General features: G+C 41.7%; 2 protein-coding genes across 5 annotated transcripts; both read left to right on the top strand.

The window, feature by feature from the left end:
• Window positions 1-963: 963 nt before the first annotated feature.
• On the top strand, window positions 964-3,561 carry LOC146648596 (uncharacterized). 4 transcript variants are annotated; one of them, XM_085388794.1, is made up of 6 exons: window positions 964-1,244; window positions 1,695-1,757; window positions 1,839-2,305; window positions 2,657-2,732; window positions 2,825-2,932; window positions 3,018-3,561. In XM_085388794.1, exons 1-6 carry the CDS (start codon window positions 1,240-1,242, stop codon window positions 3,349-3,351), a joined length of 1,053 nt encoding a protein of 350 aa, XP_085244920.1. In that variant the 5' UTR covers window positions 964-1,239; the 3' UTR covers window positions 3,352-3,561. The 4 variants fall into 4 exon arrangements, with proteins under 4 accessions (XP_085244920.1, XP_085244921.1, XP_085244922.1 ...); XM_085388795.1 differs by having other exon boundaries at window positions 965-1,244; window positions 1,842-2,305; XM_085388796.1 differs by having other exon boundaries at window positions 966-1,150; window positions 1,842-2,305.
• A 4,922-nt stretch (window positions 3,562-8,483) lies between these two features.
• Window positions 8,484-10,201, top strand: LOC146648595 (C-X-C chemokine receptor type 4-like). The gene is made up of 4 exons (XM_085388593.1): window positions 8,484-8,618; window positions 8,716-8,924; window positions 9,023-9,306; window positions 9,400-10,201. The coding sequence occupies exons 1-4, from the start codon at window positions 8,484-8,486 to the stop codon at window positions 9,993-9,995; spliced, it is 1,224 nt and encodes a 407-aa protein (XP_085244719.1). The 3' UTR covers window positions 9,996-10,201.
• Window positions 10,202-18,784: the final 8,583 nt, after the last annotated feature.

The raw sequence follows: 18,784 nt of genomic DNA, 5'->3' as shown, positions 1-18,784 counted from the left end.
GAGTTAATGTGATCTGTGAATTGTGGTATGTCCTGAGATTTGATTTTCCCAGGTGTCATCCACATATTTGAACCAATGGCTTGGTGGTGTTCCAGGGTAGGATAGCAAAGCCCTCTTTTCCACTTCTTCCATGAACAAATTGGCCACGATGGGTGAAAATGGGGAGTCCATGGCACACCCATGTTTCTGCCTGTAGAACTGACCCTTGTATGTGAAGTAGGTGGAATGAAGACACAGTCCCAAAAGCAAAACACACTTGGTTGATGCTGAGAGTGGTCCTGTTGCTGAGGTTGGTGTCATCCTGTAATCTCTTACGGACTACCTCCAACGCTTCCGTGACTGGGATGCAAGTGAAGAGAGATGTAACGTCGTGTGACGGGTTTTGGTCAGTGGTTGTTGATCAATGGTCATGAGAATTTGCATAATTAAGATTAACCCATTGTTCCTTCAGTGGGCTGGTTTCAGTCATTATGCAAATGTACTGTTTATAAGATTGGGGAAACCTGCAGTCAGCTGAGACTGAAGAAGTCACTTGGATGAGAGACGAAACGTTTCTACCACAAAACGCTGCGTCCAGATGAACAGAATCAACTTTTTGGAGAATGTGCAGGGTGGTCAGCCACCATTGTACATTTGACCACAGATGCACCTGTGGTGAAATCCAATTACATTGCAAAATGTTTAGATGAATCATTTACATTACTGGTTAAGAGTCATGTTTGGCACATAATTTAATCTGTAACATATTTGATGACTGGTATTACATTATATAACCTCCAGTGTTAATATTTCTGCTCGCAATTTCACTTCAAATTAATACATTATTAAAGCTCGCAATAGTCAGCATACATATAGAGTCAAAACCTGAACTTTAACCGTTTTTATTTGAAGGCAGTTCATTTTAGGTAGGAAAAATGGTTTACATTTCTGAAACTTGTCCAGTTGGCGGCAGTAACGCGACATTCCCCCAGCCCCAAACGAACAAACAGAAGGAGAAGAAAACCAGAGAGAGCTACTAGGAGCTTTGAGGATCATGGGACAAGGAATTTTGTTCTATCCTCGCGCATCTTGAAGTGATTTGTCCTCGAGCGCATCTACAAACAGGCTCACGTCCGCGAGCTCACCAAGGCACGAGCCAGAATGTGAACAAGTAAGCACGGCGCCGTGTTTCAGCTTCAGTCATAATTAAATTAATAAAAGTTTTACACGTTAGAGTGCGTTAACCGCGAAGGAGCAGAGATGAAGTAAGTCATGTCCTGGCTTCAATGCCCGGTGCTTTCAGTGATGTCCATCCGCCCTCTGTGTGAGCTTTAGTTTTGAGCCCAGTTAGCTTAGCCGGGATGCTAACGTTAGCTAAGCATCGCCTGAGTTTCAATGCAGATTTTGTAGCTGGGTGTTTTCAGACATTGGTTTCCAGCCACAGGCAGAGCACAGTGAACCTGAGTCATAACTGGTGGTTTTATTTCCAGATTACATTAAATGTGTGCCTATATATATGCCTGACACAGTAAACCTGTATGAAAGGTGAAATCATTTCAACATAAATGTAAAGACAAAGTGCAGTTCTAAGGAGATTAGAATATGAACTTAAAACATGTCCTTTCATCAAGTTCAAAGGTCGTGGCATTGGACAAATGCACATGCCATGTTGTTGTCAATCCTGTCAAAGTGATGTGCTGTTTTTGATTTTGCAGGTTCAATGCAGATGACTTAGGCTCCTTCACTCATTTACTGTTTTTCAAGGTAGAATATTACAGGTAAGACGATAAGAAATATTTTCATCTAGACTCAATTTATTTGTAAAATATTGCAGGAGGAGTCACTGTTGCTCTTGTTAGCAGGTCCATAAGATATTGTGTGAAGTGGAAAGGATCCATGTGTCCCCAACGCTCCAACAGACAGCCTAGGGCCTCCAAGAAGAACACCAAGACAAGCCCCGCTCCAGAGGAAGAAGTCATCCAGCGTCAGCTGAGAGGGCGGAGGGGGAAAGGCAGTACTGGTGACAGCCTCTGTATCGCAGGTGAGGGAACAGGGTGCGACATCCTCGACATCATTACCACTCAGGAAGAGAAGCATGTTGGTGAAGAAGATGGGGGAAAGGCGGTAGAGATAGCTCATAAAGAACTGGACGACTTGGATGAAGACCGAGTCTCTGTTTGCAGCAGCACAGCGTCTGGTCCCTCTTTTTATCACTCCACCTACAGAAAAGCGAGGCCTTCCCAGAACCTGTGCTTGGCCTGTCAGAAGCTCTACCAGAAAGCAAAGAAGATAAAAACATCAATCATAAACAAACTGCTGGACAATGGTGAGCACACTAATGGCAGCATGAAAATATAATGTCTTTGGGAAGAAGTTCATGCTATAGCTACTCTTCCAAAGGAAAGATGAATAATTGTTAATAATACTTGAGAAATATTTTTCTATAGCACACTTGCACTGCTTTTATTAGCCCTGCATAAAAAGAAATCTAAAAGTATAACTACACATTTCAGTAACCAGTATACAATTATGTATTGTTTGTTGCATGAAGTGGATGAAATGCTTACATATGGTTTAACTTACAGTACCAAATTAATAGCCGTCCTCTTTTGCATCTATATTAACAACAAACAGGTAAGCACAGTTCTGTAACACTTTGATTTTGATTCTTGTTTAGATCCTATGTCCCCGACATGTGACCAGTGGGTCCTTATCAAAAAGCGGACATCCCAAAGGTGGCCTGATGCAAGAGGGTAAGGCTGAGTGTACACTGTATGTATGTGTGCGTTTGACAAATTACCATCATATTTAAGCTGATTGTACTGCTGCCTGTCTGCTCTGTCAGGAAGCTTTTGAGCCACATAAAGAAGATAAAGAAGGCCTGTGAGAAACAAAGTGAGCAGCGTGTGGAAGAATCTGCCGTCTGTTCAAGGCCGCACACTTTCCTCCACAGGTAACGTGTTTGCCTGCATGAATTTCTTATGACTGTAGCTGTTCTCATCTAAAATGACTTGTATGTGCTGTGTTTTTGGGCTTAGGAACCTCAGACGATGTGTGAAAGCGAAAAAGGAGAGGAAGAAGAATAAGAACAGGAGGAAGAGACAGAGAGACGGTTCGCAGGGTACTCGTGTCGCTAAGCAGCAGCGTCTCCACACCAACACTCCCATCAAGATGACCTGTGTAGAGCCAAACAGCCGCCGAAAAAGCAGCAGTCAGGGGAACAGAGGTGTGACTGCTGAGGCGATTCCCTCGTCTGTGACACAGGAAGCCACCACACCAAGCAAGAGAACACCAAAGCAGACGGGTAGATTCAGAAACTTGCTGGCTGAGCTACGGAGCAAGAGCAGCATGATTGTAAGAGAAACACACTAGTGAGGAGGCAGGATTCGAGTGCTAATCGCTTTTAGTCGTGATGTTCTGCTGGTCTTCAGTATTGTTACCTATTCGGTGGCCTATGCCTAGAGTTACTTGACAAAGTGCCGTCGCAGTTCTGTGCATGTTTTGTTTGTGATCCTTTAAAATTAACAATAATATTTATTTAATGTTCCTTACAACTGGACAGCTGTGAATAAATGTTTATGTTGATCTTATGGCATGCCTTTTTTTAAAAAAAAATACCGACATAAGTTCACTCACTCGCATTCAAAAACACTCGTGCATTTACAGCTCTTCACAAAATCAAGTACCTTTCACCTGTATGCAAACACTTGCTTATTTTCATTTGCGTTTGCAGCAAGCTGGTCACTGTTCATAGTGTCCACAGCATGTACACCACTTCCTGCTAGCGCTCCAGCTTCTTCAGTGAGCTGCATTTCAGGGATGTTAAAGTTGCACAGCATCAGAGCTTTGACTCGTTATATAATGTGAAGATATCAGTCCTCACTCCCAAGTGTGGTGTCCACAACTAGGTGATAATGGGAGGAGAGAGGGATTTCACAGCTTCAGTGTCTGAGTGGGCTGTTGTTGGACATTATTTTTTCACAAATGCATCCAAAGACAAACAAAAAAAGGTGGCAAAATATTTGAAACTATATCTTTCCTATTAGTCACGAAACAAAACAGGCAAAAAAGAAAATCAGTGAGCTATAAATATTATTTTATATGCCATGGTGTATACTAGTTATTCCTATATGCTGTCATGTTGACTCACTGTGTTTGTACTTTGTACAAACTTACATTAAAGGAAACCCATCTGCACCATTGCAAAAATTGAGAGGTTGATGCATCAGAGCTTATAAGAGGGAGATACACAATTAATTGCCAATGCAGGCAACCCACTGTCTAAACAGGATATCACCAGGCCTACCTGTCTTTTGGCTTTGGGAATGTGAACGGCCTCCGTCCATTATCAGTCACTTGAAGTTGTCTTATGGTAAAATGTTGCCAGGCAGGCTCAAGATGCACTTTCAAACCAAACAGCCTTTCTGAGAGAAACCCTAACCCTCAAAAGAGTGCTGGATCTGAAACAGAGGCACTTCCGTTTGAAGGTGTGTAATAAGGCTGTGGAGCTGAGGTGTATGATAGTGGTGTACACGGGTATGATGGAAAGTTAGGTGTGCCTTTGATTTATTTGGGAATGTGTGACAAACTCGGACAGACATTTACTTCTTCAAGTACACTGAAGTCCCAATTACTTTAGGGAAGAAAGGTAAATCCATCCATTCTTTTTCTCAACGCAGTGGAGATGGAGCCCACGTAGCAGGCTGTTTGCAGACGCTTATTCTAACAGCCCACATGGTGGCGCCACATAACCAGCATTCACAGACTGACTCTACAGCTCTGTGTGTAGTAACACAAAATAAACACAAATGTACAAAAAGCACATAGATACAGGGTTAGAGCTCATGGGGAGCATGGGTAATGTGGTATGTGACATAAATACAAGCGGTTGGCACTGGACTCGCTTGGGCCAGTCTCACTCTGCACAGCAGGACAGGTACAGGTGTAATCAATAACATTAATGATCATGAAGCATCCCAGAGAGCCGGCATGCACAATAAGCAGGGTCGGTCCTGCAGCTCAGAGTAAAGCAACTTTAACCTGATACCATCATTTTCACCTGTGTGAATCATCAGCTGTTCAAGTGTTTACACTGCAGGATCACAGTCGCAGTTACTGCAGGTCAGTGCAGCCACCTGTTGCTATGAGCAGAAGTGCCAACGAGTCATATCATACAGTAGATCTGCATTTATTTTTATTTTGTTAAGTTTTGGAACTAATCAAAATAATTTTTCAGGCAACAGTGACCTCAGTTAAATGCTTGTTTCATTTAACTTTGTATTAGTTTTAGTGGTGGTTTATCTCAACTTTCTTTTTAATTATTACAGTATGTAGGGTCTGACAATGTTGTATTACATTACAAAAAAAATAAATATAAAATACTTCAGGCTGGGGAGTCACAGTTACGCCGATAAGCCTCCATAGTTTGTGTTGGCAGATGTGACAGAGTGAACACAGACTGAGGCTACGTCCACACGTACACGGGTATTTTTGAAAACGGAGATTTTCCGTTTCCGTTTTAAAAAAAATAATCCCGTCCACACTAAAGGCAGAAATGAAGGAAAACGCTGCTATGAACATGCCAAAGCAGCAGGTGGCGCTAGATTCCTAACCGTGCAGAAATGTTGGCCAATCAGAAGTCTAGAAGCCTGGTGGGAAAAAGTAAACAAAGCTGGGGCATAGAAGCAGAACCGAGTCGTATGTGTGGAGGGACAGTAACTGTGTGTATATGTAAGCATTTAAACACTGCAGAGAGTAGAATTAACAGTAACAGTATTGTAGAAATTTATTTCACCGAAACAATAACGTGGCGCACAGTGTGACGTCAAAAAATGCGCACACATTTGACGCTGTGTTCTCCGTTTTTTTCGTCCACACCTAAATACAAAAACGGAGTTTTCAAAAATATCCACCCTGGCCGGAGTTTTTAAAAATCTTCGTTTTCAGTGACCAAAAACGCCGTTTACGTGTGGACGAAAGGTGCAAACGCATAGAAAAATCCGCGTTTTCAAAAATACCCGGGTACGTGTGGACGTAGCCTAAATCTAAATAGATTTCCTGCAGATTTTATTTTATGTTGGTGTGTAGATATAAAACTAACCATCTTTATTTATTGATTGATTGATTGATTTAAGGCTCAAGGGGAGGGGGGGAAAGTAAGTCTTATAAAGATTAAGCAAAACTAAAACTTCTTACATCCGTCAGCACTTTAAAAAGGAAGAGTTTCGAACAACAGTGTTGTTTTTTTGAGATGTTTGTGCTGATACAGTGAATGGTTGGCAGAGGAAGGGTGGGGAAGTAAGAGGCAGATAAGGGACCAGGGTATGCAGTCTTCACAGTTTTAACAGATTTCTTTTAGTTTGTTTATGTTGGGGTAGCCTTACTGTTTACTCAGAGGATTAATGTATTGGGAGAGCAGTCAGAGCTGCTGGGGGCTTGTCAGCACGTCAGGAAATGTGCCTTCTTAGTAGTTAAGAGATATTGAGGTGAGTCATTAATAAACTATTTTAAAAAGCTACCATGAATGTACTAATTAGATCTTTGAGGTACAATATTTTTTACTTCGATCCACAGCCACAGCTATTCTTCCCTGTGAAAGTCCAGACAACTGACAAATAAACCGAAGGAAACAGCACGATGAAAATGTGTGAATGAAAATATATATTACTGTGAATGCACTGCAGTTAGTCACGGGCTGACTTTCATCCATAGTCCCAGGTCAGATTTTTAAAGGCAACCTAAAAACATTTCACATTATCAACATAAAGATGAAAACAAACAAGCAGGAGGGTAAAAGCATCTCATTGTGTATTATTAGATTATCAGCCATTTTTTAAATAGACATTTAAAGTGTTGTATGTGTTCTGCTCTCTGATAATAATGGTTCTAGAGCACCACTGTTGCCTTCAAAGAAAAAAAAGATTGTTCTTCTTCCTCTTTTCTGTTTACTCCGATAAACTCAATGCTGGAGGAGCCACATTGTATAAAATGTTATAAATTAGATATCCATGTATTTAATAAAATGTGCTTCTATACAACAAAACAGTGATGACTGCAACAAGGCCTTTTCTGTGGTTCTGTAATGGTTTTAAAGCGTTAAGTCTGATCATGCAGTAATAATATTATTAATATAGGAAAGGATGAGTGTTTTAGCTGTACGAACAATCAAAAGGTTGTACAACAAGCATTTAAACAAAAAAACAATTAACAAACTATTACCGACAGTCAGTTAATGAATGCAGGGACAACAAAGCCAGCATTATACAATCATCATCAGTCATCACAGATAAATAAGCAAATATAGCCCAAAAGTATTTCCTTCCTTAAAGCTGTTGTTTCTAATTGCTTTTAAATTATAAAAATACTTTTTTAAATACTTACTTAAATACTGGGAATGGGAAGTGACATAACCTGCTAAAATGCTGGTTTTCTTTAACACGTTTATTTTAGGCAAAGATAAGCAAAACGTCCCATAAAAGCATGTGTGACACAGCCTCTCATGTTAACTGTGAATATAAGTATTTAGGCCTTCTCAGTACACAAATGTTCCTTATATTAAAGACAAGATTACATGCCAGCCTGTCCTCCACCTGCATCCATGACAGCCTGGCATGCCGGCAACCCGCACCATCCACACAGCTCCGTTCTGACTGAGCTGGAGCATAACCAGGTCTTTCCTGAAGCAGCAGACCAAATAACTATGCAGTAATCAAGCCATCATCAAAAGACTGTAATACTTTGTAAAGCTTGCATAGTTTCTAAAAACTGGAATAGTCCTACTCGGTTTAGCAACTATATCATCAGTGAGTTAACCTGTTTGACAGCTTCCCCTTACAAGGAGCTATACGGGGCTGATTGAAAGTGTTTTAAAGCATTAACACTTTCTGATTGTGAGTTTGCTTTAATTCTGTATTATTTTCTCTTTTCTTGTGGATTCAAACAAAAAAACAAACTAAATACCTTAAAATAAAAACATAAAATAATGGCTGTTTATAGTAGAGACTCCAGAGGGATGTGTTCCTGCAAGCATCAGTGTTGAAATAACAAGAACGTGTTGATTTTGTTCTCAGGAAAGTGACACACTGGCATCGCACCTCTCGCTTCATTGACATTCAAAGATCAGAGGCAGACTGTCTGGTGAACTTGGCTGAAAAGCCACGATAGTCATCTTCTGAATCAATCAGCCCTCAGTGTGCACGCTCCTTGCATGCATTATATGAGACAGTGATGCAAACAGGACAAGTATATTCACAGTCTGCGGAGACACTCCTGCTGCTTGCCCTGATTTAACTAAGAATGGAGCTTAGAGTGTTACTGTTGCACGCAGACACACAAACACTGACACGTTATTTATTGTCCGATTCTCATCAACATCCTTTCCTATGGCCAATAGGACCTGATTATCACAAACCAGAGGTCTCAGGGCTAAAACAATTCACAGTGCGCGCACACACTGCGGTATCCTGTGATAGATATCAGCACCTGACACCTCGAAAACAGGAAAAATGTTTCAGCAGGAACACAGATGTGTTGGAGTGTGGGGGGAGGAGCATGTAAACAACTATTTAACCTCTGTGGACAGAAATCTCAGCTTCACTCAACGAAGGAGTGCAGCCGTCTCCACCATGTCCTACTATGAGGTAGGGAGGTGTCATCTAATCATGCACAGAAACTTTAAATGTGTTCACAAATATATGATTGCCTTCTCTCTTCTCATCATTTCTCATCTGTCTCTAGCATATCGTCTTTGAGGATTACTACAATGACACCGGCTCTGGCTCTGGCTCTGGGGAACTTGGAGTGGATCTGGAGGAGCCCTGTGGTGTGGAGCACATGACAACTACTGAGCTTCAGCAAGTCTTCTTGCCTGTCATTTATGCCCTTATCTTCATTCTGGGCATCACCGGAAACGGCTTGGTTGTCGTAGTCCTAGGCTGCCAACGCAGGTGAGGGGATGGGTAACTGCTGTTTGAAGCTTTGACTTCGAAGCATTGCTGGGTGTGGGGGAAGAGCATGAAAGTGATCAGATTTTTTGTGTCTCCAGGTCGAAATGCAGCCTCACAGACTGGTACCGCCTGCATCTCTCTGCTGCGGATCTCCTCTTCGTTCTGTCTCTGCCGTTCTGGGCGGTGGATGCAGCCTTGGCTGACTGGCGTTTCGGAGCTGCCACCTGCATTGGAGTGCATGTCATCTACACAGTCAACCTGTACGGCAGCGTGCTCATCCTGGCATTCATCAGCCTGGACCGCTACCTTGCGGTGGTCCGAGCCACGGACACCAACACTAGTGGGCTGAGGCAGCTGCTGGCTCACAAACTGGTGTATGTAGGTGAGTATCAAAAGGCTTGCTCTTCCTGCTGTTAGTCTTCTTTTCTCCACACAGTCCCTCACTTGTCTTTTTTAATCTTCCTCCTCCCTGCAGGTGCCTGGTTGCCCGCTGGCCTGCTGGCAGTGCCAGATTTGATATTTGCCCGCACTCAGGAAGGAGGAGAGGGGTCAACTCTGTGCCAGAGATTCTACCCAGAAGAAAATGCTCCTCTCTGGGTTGCAGTCTTCCACCTCCAGCTCGTCCTGGTGGGTCTGTTGATCCCTGGACTGGTGCTCCTGGTGTGTTACTGCGTCATTGTCACCAGGCTGACCCGTGGCCCACTGGGGGGCCAGAGGCAGAAGCGACGGGCGGTCAGGACTACCATCGCGCTGGTGCTCTGCTTCTTCGTGTGTTGGCTCCCTTATGGAGCGGGCATTTCTGTGGACGCTCTGCTGCGGTTGGAAGTCCTGCCCCGCAGCTGCAGGCTGGAAGCTGCTTTAGGCGTGTGGCTGTCGGTGGCTGAGCCCATGGCGTTCGCTCACTGTTGCCTGAACCCACTGCTGTACGCCTTCCTCGGGGCCGGGTTCAAGAATTCGGCCCGCAGAGCTCTCACTCTGAACCGGGCATCCAGTCTGAAGGTTTTACCACGAAGACGCCCCGGGACCTCAACAACTACAGAGTCCGAATCCTCCAGTTTACACTCCAGCTAGTGTTTGCATCTGTTGTTGATGTGTGTGTGTACTGTATATATGTATAAATGTATATAAGAGAAAGTAAGAAGCAGTCTGCTGGCTCATGACTGATCCTCTCCCTCATTTGAGGGTATCTTTTGTAAATAGTTTGATGTTGTTATGTGTGTGTGTGTTTGTGTGTGCTTTTGACTATTGTAGATGTTTGTAATAAAATATACAAAATACTTTGTGAAAGTGGCTTTTCTTTCTTTTTTTCTGTCTTCCTGTGTGAAACAGTGTGAGTTTCTGGTTTACACAATCTCTCAACCACAGCTAGTTCCACCCTCAGCTCCTATTCTCAGTGGGTAAGATACAAATCATGAAAACTCCTAAAAAAAGAAAATTGGAGCCAAGCTAGCTAATGAGATGAAAAGACGATGGCAATAGAACTTTATCACAAAACCCCACACGGAAAAGGGACAGGAAAGGTGTAATAGGAATAACAAGCCTCAATCAAATGTCTTTGGTCTTAATTAGCAGATGGTAACTTCTGTTGTGTCAGAGCTTAAAATCACGAGTGTTTTCTGGGAACCCTGTTTATAATAGGGTGTTTCTCGGTTGCAGAGTTTAAACAAAAAAGAAAAAAAAAAGAAAATCAGTAGGTGGGTTGCATGGTTATTATCTGATTAACCGGCAGCTTGCATCACCATATTTAATTCATTGTCATTTAGCTGTGCGCCATCTGAATCCACTGATGCGGAGAATGGACACAGCCAATTTCTTTTGAAAAATGAAACTGCGTTTTGTAAGATGCACCATCTGTCTGCCAGGTGTATCTGAGTCACATGTACGTGCGTGTGTGTGAGCGTGTGTGCGACTGATATAAATATTGGATGTGTGTGAATGTTTTTGCGTCAGCCTTTTGGGGGAGCAGGGTAAGATTTATGTTGATGATATAAACAGTTTGCAGTTCCTACATGAGAAAGAAGGGAGCACGAGAGGGTCAGGAGGTTCATTTTTCCAGTACCTTAATGCACACAAAAGTGCTTCCCACATTTCTACTTCCACTTGGAAGTGAGAGAAACAGAAGCTGGAAGTTTGTTGTGTCCTGTTTCCTGGAGTGAAGACGAAGAGAGGATGAGGAGGAGAGTTGTGAGAGAGACAGAAAGGAAAAATACAGTAAGTCGGCTCCGCGATCAAATTAACTGTGTGGCATTTTGAGCATCTCGAGGTGTAAATCATGATTACTGCGTCCTATTATTTGATCGCAGTGTATACCTCTATGTTTGCAAACCTAAAGAAGACCTTTTTGGTACCTTTTTATATACGCCGCTTCCTCCTCGCCCCTAACACATTCAAACGCTCACACACACACACACACACACACACACCGACATGCGCTACACATACACACAATTCACTTCTATTCATAGTGTATTCAAAACAGGAAAGACTTCCTGTGGCTCATTTTAGGAAAAACAAGCAGCTTAAACAATCAAACAGTGGAGCAGCTCTCCACTCATCAACACAGAGCACTTATAAACTAAATCATTCACACTGAAGGATTTCAAAGACCTGAACCAGCTTCACACATAACCAGGTATAAAGGTGCTAAGTTATTTGTATGTGTGGAAGAAATAAATACCACATTGAGACATCATTATAGGATGGTTTCATTTTTTTGTCTTTTTATGTTTGTGTATTTTAGTGCTCCAGAACCTTGGGTTTGTTCCTTCTTATAAAAGTATGCAGCGTCACTGTAGCGCAGACTGTTAATCTTTTAACTGCAGATTTGTACAGATATTCATGGTCACCAGAAGATGAATCACTTTAATGGGCCCCTCAATCTTCACCTACAGCCTTTTAGTTCTAATATCCTCAACGATACTTTCTTTCCAGTCACAGACAGCAGGTCTATAAAAGATTCTTCTGTCTTTTACACCACTCTGTCTAGTATAAATACCAAATTCTATTATGCAAACATGCTAATTGCTTAATTCTTTAATTATGTTTCAGACCTCGCTGTTATATAATTATCATGTCTAGGTAAATTTTTAACTTACATTTAATCTTGTTTTATCTTAATTAAATATGGCTAACATCAGCTAAACATGCTAGCACTGTTATTGTGAGCACGATAATATGCTAATATTAGTATTTAAGTACGGACTAGCATTAAAGCAGTTACCCTCCAAAAAGTTGATTCTGTTCATCTGGACGCAGCGTTTTGTGGGAGAAACGTTTCGTCTCTCATCCAAGTGACTTCTTCAGTCTCAGCTGACTGCAGGTCTCCCCAATCTTATAAACAGTACATTTGCATAATGACTGAAACCAGCCCACTGAGGAAACAATGGGCTGGGAGGTCAGTTCCTTAATCATAATTATGCAAATTCTCATGACCATTGATCAACAACCACTGACCAAAACCCACTGATCAAAGACCACTGATCAATGGCCATGAGTCCCATTCACAGAGAGTTGGGGAATGGCTGCAATCACAGCATTGTAAGATGGCGAAAGATGTACCCTTAGGCCCCCTCCTCGATTCAGAGATGGTCTTTTCCTTTTCACATAAATGGCCTCCTTGACTCCGCGCTCAAACCAGCGTTAAAGCGGTTAGCATAAGAAGAGAACTTCAACTGCTTGTTTACAATAGCTCACTAGCATGTCTGTTAGAAAACCAAAGCGAGCTCTAGCATGCTAGCTGTGTTTGTTTGACTTTTCAAATACATTTTGAAATATCAAAATGAAAAAGTTCAAATGTTACGTTACAGGCTTGACTTATTATGGTCATTAATAAAACTTTATTTACATTGTTTGGTTAATGTACAAAAGTCTTTCTAGAAAAAAGTCTTGCAGCTTTGCATCTATGTTGAAATGCCTTTGGATACTTGCAGTTATCCCACTGTGGTATCTAAATGAATTTGAATAGTCACCAGGACACAACTGCTTGGATACATTTTTTGGACACTTGATTGTATTGGGATTTACTTTTAGAACTGCCTCAATTCTACATGGCAAAGATCCAGCAACGGGCTGGGAAACATTCCCCAGAGATTTTGCTGCAGATTTGTTGGCTGCATATCCATGATATGAATCTCCCGTTCCATTACAATCCAGATGTGCCGTACTGAATTGAGATCTAGTCACAATGTAGGCCATATGAGTACAGTGAACTCACAGTAGTGTTCAAGAAATGTACAGATCTACAGCCCACTCTTTGTCCTGAACATGTCTCCTACTGCTTATCTTTATGTTTCACACAACCGATGTACTAAGGCTGGGAGTAAAAGTAGGTGTCCAGTCACAAAGCACATAAGAACAGCTGTAACTGTATGAATGTGAGATACCGTAATTTTTCGTCTAGTGCACAGAAGGACACGAGCGAAACAATGAAAATGTGTCAGCAGCTGAGTACAAATAAACCAGGAAACAAGTCTTTTCTAAACTATCTTTTCCCGCTCCTCTTTCATATCCTGGTTGTATTTTGCCCCCATTGTACTATTTCTCACCAGTTACCAAAAGATCTATACACACTGCATGTTTTTCATCTCCGTGCACCAGCAAGTTTTAGTGTACCACAAAGATGTGTACTACAGGCAGTGCTGCCTGTGTGTGGGTCTGATTATAAGAAATCATTAGTATTAATGATGTCATAAACCCAATGATGTAAAGTAATAATATTAGTATTAGTAGTTTTGTCATTTAATTTTCAAATACAAAGTCAAACATCATGTGAAAACTGTTTTACATCAAACATCAGAGCACTTTTGTTGTGGTGGATATGCCTGAGTACGTGTGAATTTGATCTGTGTGTGTGTGTGTGTGTGTGTGTGTGTGTGTGTGTGTGTGTGTGTGTGTGTGTGTGTGTGTGTGTGTGTGTGTGTGATCGTCTACAGATGGTCAGGTTCCCTCATATTCAAACACGACTGAGTTTCCTGCGGCTGAACAATCGTGGGAAAAACAGAGGTCAAGACAAAAGGAGAAATAAAGAGAGAAGGAGGCTGGGTTGCATCCAAATGGCTCACAATGACTTCCTGCTTTTTTCCTGGTGGATTAATACAATGTGACAGGTGAAACCAATAGCCCGCTGGCTGATGTTTGTATTGACTTCAGCAGGTGGAGACGTGAGAATAATGTGGGAACTGAAATAGAAATTAATAGAATAATAGAGCAGAAATGAATGTTTACCCTGACGGTGGACTGAGTTTGCCTCAGGATGGAGTTTGTGTCCCCTGGGTGATCCAGCCCTATATTGAAAGACACCTTAAGAAATACATAATAATGTTTTATAGTTTGTCTTATGGGTATTTTTATGTGTACTATGATGTAGATCTGTAGTTTCTGTTGTTTTACAGGCCCTCGAGGACAGGAGTTTGACATGTGTGGTTTAAGACAGGGGTGTCGAACTCCAGGCCTCGCGGGCTGATGTCCTGGGGGTTTTAGATGCGTCCTTTATCCAACACAGCTGATTTAAATGGCTAAATGACCTCCTCAACATGTCCTGAGGTTCTCCAGAGGCCTGGTAATGAACTAATCATTTGATTAAGGTGTGTTGACCCAGGGTGAGATCTAAAACCTGCAGGACACTAGCCCTCAAGGCCTGAAGTTCAATACTCCTGGTTTAAGGCATTTGAGGGAAGTTATTTTTTCATGTTACTGCGTGCCTCCAAACATCAAACCAATACCACATGAAAGGCAGTCCTGTTCTTGTATTAATCAGCAGGGGATGTAGCATAAAAGGAGATGAAGGAGGCAAAACCATGTGCCATAGTCAGGGGTTACAGTGGGCCAGTGGTTTTGCAGTACTTCAGCATCTAGCGAGCCCTAAAGACGAGCGAGCGTGAAGGGAGTGATGTTTCTATCAGCTTAACAAACACACAAACTGTTTGTGTGCAGTTTGTCTTACACTGTGTTGCTAGCTAAAGGTCCAGCTGCTGTATTTCACAGGGAGAGAAAACACAGAGAGCTAACTTCACTCAGAGATGGAGAAAGATAAGAAAGAGGACACGAGAGGAAGAAGAGGGGCTAAAGATAAGGACTGATCAGTGGTGTTTGATAAACCGGAAATTTAAAGCTTACATGTAAGTTCTCACATTTTTAAATCAGATATCTGGTCTGTACACATGACATTACGTTTTTTCATATTGTGAAACCTGCAGCTAAACAAACGGAGGTACACTCGCTGTGTTATTTAAAGGTTGCATGAAAATCCTATAAATCCTATCCAATAAACAGGTTAGTTTGTTGTGAGGGGTTTAAAGTAAAGAACAGTGTGTGACTGGTGCACAGTGGCTGTGGTTTCATGGTCAGCGTTAGGTTACATAAAGTGCAGCAGAGATGAATCTGAAGTTAAGCTGATGGTGCTGAGATTCATTCAGCGAATTTCACCTTCATACCAATTTTATACCTTCTAGAAAAAAGACAGAATACACACTGTACTGTCAGTGTCGAGGATGGAAATCAGCCAAGACAACTCATAAAACATCTGCTGACATCTGGTTGAATTAAGTTGTGTACATCCACAAAGAGCAGCATATTATTTTATAGTTACAATAATAGAGCACAAGGTTCAGTTAGTGTTGCACAAAATAGGTGGTAGAGATGTTCTTCAAGGAGCTACTTTTTACTTTCTTACTGTGAGTACATTTCAGAGTCTGTACTTTTTCACTTTTACTTGAGTAAAGAATTCAAACCAGGACTTCAACTTTTACTGGAGTATTTTTGAATCTGCACTTCTACTTAAGTACAGAATGTCTGTATTTTTGCCACATCTGCTTTTCACTTATTATCAGCTAACTGTTGCAGAACATAATCATGTCCACTCGGTTCCGAGAATTGCAGGCGGTCTTGCTCTACTGTTCCCCCTGTGAATTGTTCTGTTAACAAATAACTTCCTCTGCCGGTCTCTCAGAGTCATTCCAAAACATGCCCAATATAAATGTGTGTTATGTAACCACAAATATATCTATCTATCTATCTATCTATCTATCTATCTATCTATCTATCTATCTATCTATCTATCTATCTATCTATCTATCTATCTATCTATCTATCTATCTATCTATCTATCTATCTACATATATATATATATATATATATATATAAAAGCTACATTTCAGTGAGTTTTTCTTTCAGAAAACCCTCTGGTTGTCCCCACTGTCTAAAGAAATTAAAATGAGAAAACGTCACGGGTCAAGATGACTGTCTGTGGGGATTCCTCAGGTGTGCCTGTTTGGTGTTGGGTTCATTTGGTCGACTTTTTTCTACTTTTTTAATTCTGCTGTAACTGATGTGAATACAAGGTCACAATAGCTGTTCTTTCCAGTCTCGAGGAGCCACCGTGATAAAACAAAGAAGCAGGGACTGTAATGCTCTCTACAACATGGACATGATCCGTCGGTGGTTTCTCATTTTACTGTTGTAACTTTATTAACAGCACCTTTACTTACAAACTTGTACTCCAACCTTCCACCAATGCCTGCTGTCCCATAGCTGCACTGTTTTAACAGAACTACAACAATAGAGTGGAACAAGTATACACAGACACATAGTGCAAAATTAACCATTCAGCTGAAGTTGTATCTTTCTAGTCCCCGCGCAAAACTATAAATAAGAAAAACAATTTTGGAAAAATTGTATTATTTTATTGTCTGTAGTGACTGTAGTACTACTTTCCTTTTAGAAATGATGCAATATAGACCTGCACCATATCATGGATAGCATCACCCCTGCAACACATAGATACCTAGTAGGCGCTGACACTGACTGAGCTGACATGTAAAATAAAAATATGCAGAAACGTGAGTGTTCACTGCCCCCGAGTGGTCACGTGGTACATTTACAAGTTGAATCCAATTACTTGTGTCCTTGTGCACAGTTTTGACGATATACTTGTAACTTTACTCCCTTCACCTCACAAACATGAGCAGTACTTTACAAAATAATATTTACTGCAAAACACACAAAATGCTTACAACATAAAGCACACTGGACACACATATTTCAAACATAAATGCACACAATGTGTGAGGCTGTGCGATGAGTTTTTCATCTAAACCTTTGAGGCACAAACACATTCGTTACTGCAAATAAGTTGATCTGGGAATTTTTTTTTTAAATTCAGTCTTTTATTCCCATCTAACAAATTCTCACTTCTAGCTGGTGACCTCTGAAGCAGCTTGTTTCTTTGGATGGAAACCACTAGTGGAAGAGACAAATGACATGTAGGCTTGTATAAAGCAGTTAAAACAGCTTCACCGCAGATGTGCAGCAGTAAAATGCTTTCGGTTTTTAAATCAAAGTACATTTACTCAAACCCAAATCCCCTTTTGGTGTTTAGCATCCATTGTAAAACTGCAAAATTAAAAATAAGGGAGCGGCTGGGAGTAGCTTCTACTCAAAGGAAAAGGCTTACAGTGAGTTGTACTAGGAAAGGAGGAAAAAAAAGTTTTGGCTTGGCAGAGAGATTGCGCTGGGAAGGATTTGCAACAGGTTACGGTGGTTAAAGATAGAGATGGAACTGTATTAGCGAGTGAAGAAAATGTCCTGATAAGGTGGAAGGAGTACTTTGAGGGGCTGATGAGGAAATGAGAGGAAAGTGCAGAGGATTAGTAAGGAAGGAGTGAAAGTAGCTATGAAGAAGGGTGAGTGGACATACCTGTGGAGGTATGGGGATGACTAGGAGAAAGGGCATTGGGTGCATTAACAAGATTGTTTAACACAATTCTGGAAAGCAAGATGCCTGAGGAATGGAGAAGAAGAATACTAGCACCAGTTTTCAAGAACAGTGGTGATATGCAGAGCTGTTGTAACTACAGAGGGAGAGTTGCTGAAACTATGTTAAGAGGAGAAATGTGATAGTGAGCAGGACTATGGTTTCATAGCACTACAGATGTGATGTTTTCTTGGAGAGTGTTCATGGAGAAGTGCAGAGAAGGTCAAAAGGAGTTGCACTGTGACTACATGGGTCTAGAGAAAGCATTTGATAGGGTGGTGAGAGAGATACCGTGGTACAGCATGAGGTTGTGGCAGAGAAATATGTGAGGGTGGTGCAAGACATGTAAGACAGCAAGAGAGGGGTGAGAGTGACAGATGTGTTCAAGGTGGGGGTGAGATTACATCAGGGATTGGCTCTGATCCCCCTCTTGTTTTGATGAGGTCAGGCAGGAGTTTCCATGGAATATCAAGTTTGCAGGTTTGCAAGTTTGCACTGGGACAGTTTGTTGGGATTTTCACTGGGAGTGACCAGAATGGACACGATCAGGAATGAGTATATCAGAGAGGCAGGGCGGGTTGATCGGTTTGGAGACAAAGTAAGAGAGGCAAGACTGGGATATTTTGCACATGTGCAGAGGAGGGAGAGCAGATATACTGGGCAAAGGATGCTAAGTATGGAGGAGGCAAGCAGAAGGAAAACAGACGATTCATAGATGAAGCTGGATGATCCAATGAGGAAGAAAGAAGGAAGAAGAAGAAGAAGAAGATGATGATGATGATGATGATGATGATGATGACATACTTTTAAATTGTCCAAATATTTTGGCCGGAAATGGCTCAAGTGCTAAGTTCACTGTGACGCTGTCAGCATTCTTCATTTATATCTGTTTAACGCACGTGCTCGACAAAGACACGCGCACACTGAGATAACAGCTCGGTCTCTCCCCGGGGTCTACAGCTTAGAACAGGAAGCGTACCGCGGGAAAACGGGCAGCAGGGCTCCGCGTCAATTTACGTTTCCGCTTCTAATTGGCTACGAGCTCAGAGATATTTCCATAACGTCGCACATTGGTCGAAAGCGGCGCGCCAAACATCACGTGGTCTCACTT

This window comes from Rhamphochromis longiceps, linkage group LG18 (genome assembly GCF_057381845.1).
Source record: "Rhamphochromis longiceps isolate RC_006_pf linkage group LG18, R_longiceps_female_GT1.1, whole genome shotgun sequence".
In the NCBI taxonomy this organism is placed as follows: Eukaryota; Metazoa; Chordata; class Actinopteri; order Cichliformes; family Cichlidae; genus Rhamphochromis; species Rhamphochromis longiceps.
Note: the sequence above shows the minus strand (reverse complement) of the source record. Positions and strands in the feature narration are given on the sequence as shown.

Coding starts and splice junctions, on each gene's coding strand:
- LOC146648595 (XM_085388593.1), top strand. CDS start 8,484: ATGTTTCAGCAGGAACACAGATGTGTTGGAGTGTGGGGGGAGGAGCAT. Junction 8,925..9,022: donor GTCCTAGGCTGCCAACGCAG/GTGAGGGGATGG, acceptor TTGTGTCTCCAG/GTCGAAATGCAGCCTCACAG. Junction 9,307..9,399: donor TCACAAACTGGTGTATGTAG/GTGAGTATCAAA, acceptor TCCTCCCTGCAG/GTGCCTGGTTGCCCGCTGGC.
- LOC146648596 (XM_085388794.1), top strand. Junction 1,758..1,838: donor TTCAAGGTAGAATATTACAG/GTAAGACGATAA, acceptor TGCTCTTGTTAG/CAGGTCCATAAGATATTGTG. Junction 2,933..3,017: donor CCGCACACTTTCCTCCACAG/GTAACGTGTTTG, acceptor TTTTGGGCTTAG/GAACCTCAGACGATGTGTGA.